General features: G+C 47.4%; 1 protein-coding gene across 1 annotated transcript in view; it reads left to right on the top strand.

Annotated features, from left to right (window-relative positions):
- The first annotated feature begins 279 nt into the window (after positions 1 to 279).
- Positions 280 to 6,000, top strand: part of SNX2 (sorting nexin 2) — a 53,618-nt gene continuing 47,897 nt past the window's right edge. The window contains exon 1 of the mRNA XM_075931942.1: positions 280 to 482. Coding sequence (XP_075788057.1) covers positions 375 to 482 — 108 coding nt within the window. The 5' untranslated portion in view covers positions 280 to 374. The remainder of the gene's footprint in view (positions 483 to 6,000) is intronic.

Genomic DNA, 6,000 nt, shown 5'->3' with positions numbered 1-6,000 from the left:
GTCTGCCCCAGATGTGCACGCAGCTAAGCCCGTCCCGACGGGCGGGGGCTGGCTGCAGGCGGAGCTGAGAGTAGCGCAAGCCCCGGGTCCAAGCATTCGGACCAGCCACCAGCGCTTGCCGGGGACTAGCCACAGTGGGGAGGGGCGGGGCCTTCCGCTACCCCGCCCCCCTCGCCTCGGAACGCTTAGCCTCCAGCGTTCGAGAACGGCCGCTGTTCCACTCGCACGCTCCCCTTCTCGGCCCGAGAGACAGGGAGGAGGCGGCGGCGGCGGCGGCGGCGCGCGCTAGTCACGTGTCAAACTGCGCGGTGCCTGCTCGTCACGTGACTGAGAGGAGCCGTAGCTTGCTCGCGCCCCAGCCTACGGAAGGGAAGATGGCGGCGGAAAGGGAGCCCCCTCCGCTCGGGGACGCCAGGCAGCCCGAGCTGGAGGAGCTGGAGGACGGCGAGGATCTGTTCACCAGCACCGTGTCCACCCTGGAGGTGAGAGGCGGGGCCTTGCTCCCTGCGGTGCCCCTGTCACTGGCGGGGCCCGCCCGCCTCCTTCTCCTGCCTGGCCGGGTGGAGCCGCGGCCGCCGGGCCCAGCGCGACCCGCAGCTAATGAGCGACTGACCCGCCCGCCTCTGCGGGGCCCAGCGCCTCCGCCCCGCTCCGGTGACTAGTGACAGGGGCCCCGCCCCCAGCCTGCCTTGGTGCCCTCTGACCTTTTCCGAGCGAGCCCCCGCCGGGGAACGGTCTCCTCTGAGCTGTCACCCGCCCACAGGGCGCTCTCCAGCGTCCCTTCCCCGGGGGCCTGCCCGGGTAATCCTGCTTCCGCCTCAGAAACAGCCACCGGGCTCCTCTTCTGCCAGCTGCGCTTTCGTCCGCGACCTGCTGGGCTAACAGCACGTTCCGTTAATTCTCCCCCCCCCCCCCCCATCTTAAATTATTGTGTTCTCCACCTTTAACACTGATATTGAACAGCTCTTAGGAGCTGGGCACTGTCCGAAGATTCTCATTTAGATGCCCTGCGGTGTCCTCTTGTCTCCTTTTAGAAGCGTTCATTTGAGGGCTTTTGAAACCCACATTTACCATATAATTTTTCAGTAATTAGGTTTCTTAAAACTTTGTGCAGTTATAGAAAACCCTAAACATGTCTTGCTTTAAAAGCAGCCCACCTCCCTCCCTTCCCCATTAAATATAATTGAACTTTGTTTTTAAAAATAAGCAGCTTCTGCATAGGTTAAAAAGTTTTTTATAAACTTTCTCCTCTATAACTGGTCCTAGTTTTGCTATGTAACACTGAAATGCACAACATTACATGCTCTGTTCATGTTGATATCTATCTAGAAAGTGGTGTTCCTGTTTTTGTTGAAGGAAGCTTCCTGCCCATGAACCTTACTGTAATGGGTCAGTGTCTTTAGTTCAGTTGTGGGCTGTCTTTATCAGTATATCTTCCTGTAACAAAAATATAGTAAAACATGTTCTCTAATGCATCATAAAGATCATAAATATTCAGTTTTACTCAGACTGAAAAACTAATAGGTTCGTGTATATATTTAGTACTTTTAGATGAACTGTATTAAAACAAAAACTCTCTTAACTTGCCTACGATAAAACTGCAAACTGAGAGGTATGATGGAATTTATGGCTAATCCATTTCCATACAACAGGGCTTTTTTTTGTTGTTGTTTATGTTAAAAATGCCATTCTTAATGGACACAGTTAACTTGAAAATCACTTTCGTATATAAGGGGGTAAATAATATTTTGTATTCTTGTATGGAAAGCTTAGTACCTTCATCTTTAAATTTGTGTATATGATAGCACTCTGTGTACAGTGTGTTTTGCACTGTTTCTGTATGTAGTCAATTGGAAGAAATGTAGGTTGGAATGGGTAAGACAAAGGCAGAATCTTGTACTTCAAAATGTGAACGGTCTCTGATGGCTGAAGAACTGACATTCTACTCTTCTATCCTCTCTGTTTTAGGACAGATGGCTTTATCCATACCCATTGCTTTTGCTTCCTTGAATGTTTTTTGTCCTGTCATCTTCCTTGTAGAGGAAGATTGAAACATTTCTAGTCTCTTTGCAGTTTTCACCCTCTATTTTGTTTGTTTAACCTGTTTCCTTGCTCTTGTTGTTTACTCCACACAAGGCATGTGCATATGCATATGTGCATATAAGCCTGAAAATAGTTGGCAGTGGTTGTGTAGTCTTTTCTCCCAAGTAATCTTGCTTGGTTTTCTGATAATCTTCAAATCTCCCCCACCTTAATAGTAGTTTATGTTGCTCTGAAACAACAGCTCCAATTCTGTTTTGGTATTCCATCTGCTCTGCTTGATACTTAGAGAAGCAAAATAAGGAAGAGATGGAACACTTACTACTCTCTTCTCAACTTAAACACAATAGGACTCGAGTAGAAATAACTAATTAGGCTGAATAAGGGAGTGCAGCTTGGTTCCTTAGTGAGGCTGAACAGTCCTATGTCCCAGCTCCAAGACATCCTTTCATTATTTTACTGTTGATTCCATGTTTTAGTCACTACTGTAGCTTCTAAAGTTCAGTGACTTGTCCTTCTTACTGTCTTCAAAATCATCAGGAATGACATCTGTCTTTCTGAAAGCAATACAACTCTAATTTGGGTTATCTTTTTATAAAACTGCAATTAATGAATTTGAAAGCTTCAAAATAACTGTTTTAGCCTAAAAACACTTGTTTAGAAGCTTTAATCCTCTGGCTAATAGGTGTTTAATATTTTCAAGGTTTTTTTGTACTATTAAATTATTTATATATACCTTCAACTTGAAGTCTAATTTAGCACTCTTTTTCTCCCATCCCCCAATCCCCCTTGGAATGTATGTAATGTCTTTCAGACCAAAAGCTGTTTGAGGTTTTTTTACAGTTAGATATGGCAGGAAATATACAGATACTTAACCCATCTTAAAATGTAGCCTCATCCATGATACAGGCAGTCCCCGAGTTACGCGGATCCGACTTATGTCGGATCCGCAGTTACGAACGGGGACCTCTCCCTGGTCTCCAGCAGACCAGGGAGTGGAAGCAAAGCGGCGGAACACGCGGGCAGCGGACAGCCCAGACGCGTCTGGGCTGCCCGCTTGTTCCGCCGCTTTGCTCCCCGTCCCCCTGGTCTGCAGACCAGGGGGACGGGGAGCAAAGCAGAGCAAAGCCCCGGAGCACGCGGATAGCCCAGACGCGTCTGGGCTGCCCGCGTGTTCCGCCGCTTTGCTCCCCGTCCCCCTGGTCTGCAGACCAGGGGGACGGGGAGCAAAGCAGAGCAAAGCCGCGGAGCCCGAGGGCAGCAGGACAGCCATGGCGCGTCTGTGCTGTCCCGCTGCCCCCGTGCTCCGCGGCTTTGCTCCGGACGCCTGTGGTACAGCAGCTGGGGCGCTGCCAGTTGGTCCCGTAGCGCTGCTCTGGGCGCTACTGGACCAACCCGGCAGCACCCCAGCTGCTCTGCCCCAGGCGTCCTGATTCAGCCACTGCTGGTCAGTTTCAGCCACTGCTGGACCAACCCAGCAGCACCCCAGCTGCTCTGCCCCTGGTGTCCCCAAGTCAGCTGCTGCTGAAACTGACCAGTGGCTGACTACAGGAAGCCTCTACCCCGGGCTTCCTGGAATCAGCCGCTGAGCAGTTGCAGCAGCAGCTGACTTGGGGACGCTTGGGGTTCTTAAGTTGATTCTGTATGTAAGTCGTAACTGGCGGTCAGTTTCAGCAGTGGCTGAATCTGGACGCCAGTTCCGACATACATACAGATTCAACTTAAGAACAAACCTACAGTCCCTATCTTGTACGTAACCCGGGGACTGCCTATAATATGAACAAGACAGTTAGCTGACATGTATATGTCATCTAACAGTGTCTGATAGCATTATCTGGCAGTTTATAGTTCAGGAAATGAATTCATTATACAACTGAACTAAGGGGTTTTTTTTTTGTAAATAGAATGTAATCTAATTATTAATCCCTACTCCCTTTGTGAACAGAGCCATGTGATATTTAACCACAAGTGGACAAGGTTTTTTTTGGTTTAGATACCACCTGTGCAGGATTATCACTCCCACATCTTATGCCTCCAGCACAAGCTATGATGATAACTTCTTTAGTTCTACTGCGTTTTTGTCCTTCTGAGATGGTTACAGTCTTCCTTGCAGACTCTGCTTCATAGTACATGCTCCCATTTGGATTCACTGGGATTTATCTATGACTTACACTTCAGGCAATTTGTATTTAGGTTCCTAAATATGGATCTAAGAACGTAATTTTAGGCACCCAAACTTTGGGCTTCAGTATCTAACATTCCCATTTTCCTTGGGTAATGTGACATGTGCAATTTTAATGGACAGGAAAGCGACCCATAGTAGGGATTTTAAAATGTTCAGTGGTTATATGGTTACATGTACAGCGGCAGCCTCTGATACAGGCTTTTAAGTCAGCTTCCCGCACATACCGGCTCCCATTTGCCTCGCTGCTCTGCTGCCTCTGATACAGACAGAAGTGGCAGCACAGGACAGCAGGTGGCTCCCCGGGAGCTGGATTGGGAGCCATATGCAGCAGTTTGGGTAATTGCTAAGGTCATGCTTATCTGTTACCTGTTTATACAATTATACTCTTACATCTCTAACCGATAGCCATATTAGTAGTCTTATCACTACCCCAGTCTCTTTCCACATCTACACGCCCATCTTACAAAGCATGTGTTATTTTGGTTCAAACATGGAAAAGTCTTGATAAAGGACTCTCAACCTGGATTAGGTCCTGGGGTAATGCTCTTCACTTTCTGGTTTCATTTGGCATCTCTGTCCTATGAAAACTCTGTTGCTAGTGGGCCATATCCCTTCATGATGGTTTGCTTGCTGAAGTTTGGAGGAAATTGTGGCACAGTTGAGAGGAAGGTGACTAACTCAAGATGTAAGGGTGTGGTGCTACAGATTGAACCTCTCTAGTCCAGCACCCTCAGGATCTGACTGGCGCTGAACTATATAATTTGCTGGCCCATTCGGGTATGGGGGTCACTATTGTCTAGCAGCATTATCAATAATTCCACTGCTTACTGGGCTCTTAGAAGACATTTGAGGTAAATCAGAGCTAAATAACAGCACAGAACATGAAGAGTCAGGACTGGTGGCTGTAAATAAATTTGATGGGACCATGGGAAACTTGGCCAAACCCATAAGTGGACATCTGGATAACTAAAATCCTGCCAGATTATGGATAGTGCCAGACTAGAGAAGTTCAACTCATTGTAGTAGCTTGCTGGAAGGTGGCAATGACCACTTGGAGCGCATCTAGCCAAACATTCATTAAATATATGTGCAGGCTAGGGGTAGTTGGAACCCATCATTAGAACCCTGAAAATTTGCCAATATCCATGGGTATCTTCATCCACAGTTGTGGATGAAAATATCTGTTGCTCATTTTTTGTGGATACAAAATTTTGTATCTGTGCAGGGCTCCACCCATCACTGTCGGGTGATCACATTGCAACAGAGTTGTAAGAACGGCCAGACTGGGTCAGACTAAAGATCCATCTATCCCAGTGTCCTGTCTACCGACAGTGGCAAATACTAGATTTCCCAGAGGGTGGGATCACAACAGGTAATTCTCACGTTGTCTCCCACTTCCAGAGAAACAGAGGCTAGGGACACTATTCTTACCCATCCTGGCTAATAGCTATTGATGGACCTAACCTCCATGAACCTATCTAGCTCTTTTTTGAACCCTATTAAAGTTCTAGCCTTCACCGCATCCTCTGGCAAGGAGTTCCACAGGTTGATTGTGTGCTGAGTGGGGAAAAAAACTTCCTTTTGTTTGTTTTAAACCTGAAGACCAAGAATGCTTTTTATCCTCGTGGCCAGAATATTGCAACTATTTCCCTTGATTGTGGTACTTTCAAGGTGATAGGGACACAGATCACAGTAGCGACTGGATTATGGCAATGCACTCTCTAGGCTGTATCTTAAAATCTACTGAGACTAAAGCAAGCTATTAGTTGAAATAC

The sequence above is a fragment of the Pelodiscus sinensis genome, chromosome 6 (assembly GCF_049634645.1).
Source record: "Pelodiscus sinensis isolate JC-2024 chromosome 6, ASM4963464v1, whole genome shotgun sequence".
Classification (NCBI taxonomy): Eukaryota; Metazoa; Chordata; order Testudines; family Trionychidae; genus Pelodiscus; species Pelodiscus sinensis.
The sequence above is the reverse complement of the archived record's forward strand: the minus strand, read 5'-3'. Positions and strand labels throughout refer to the sequence as shown.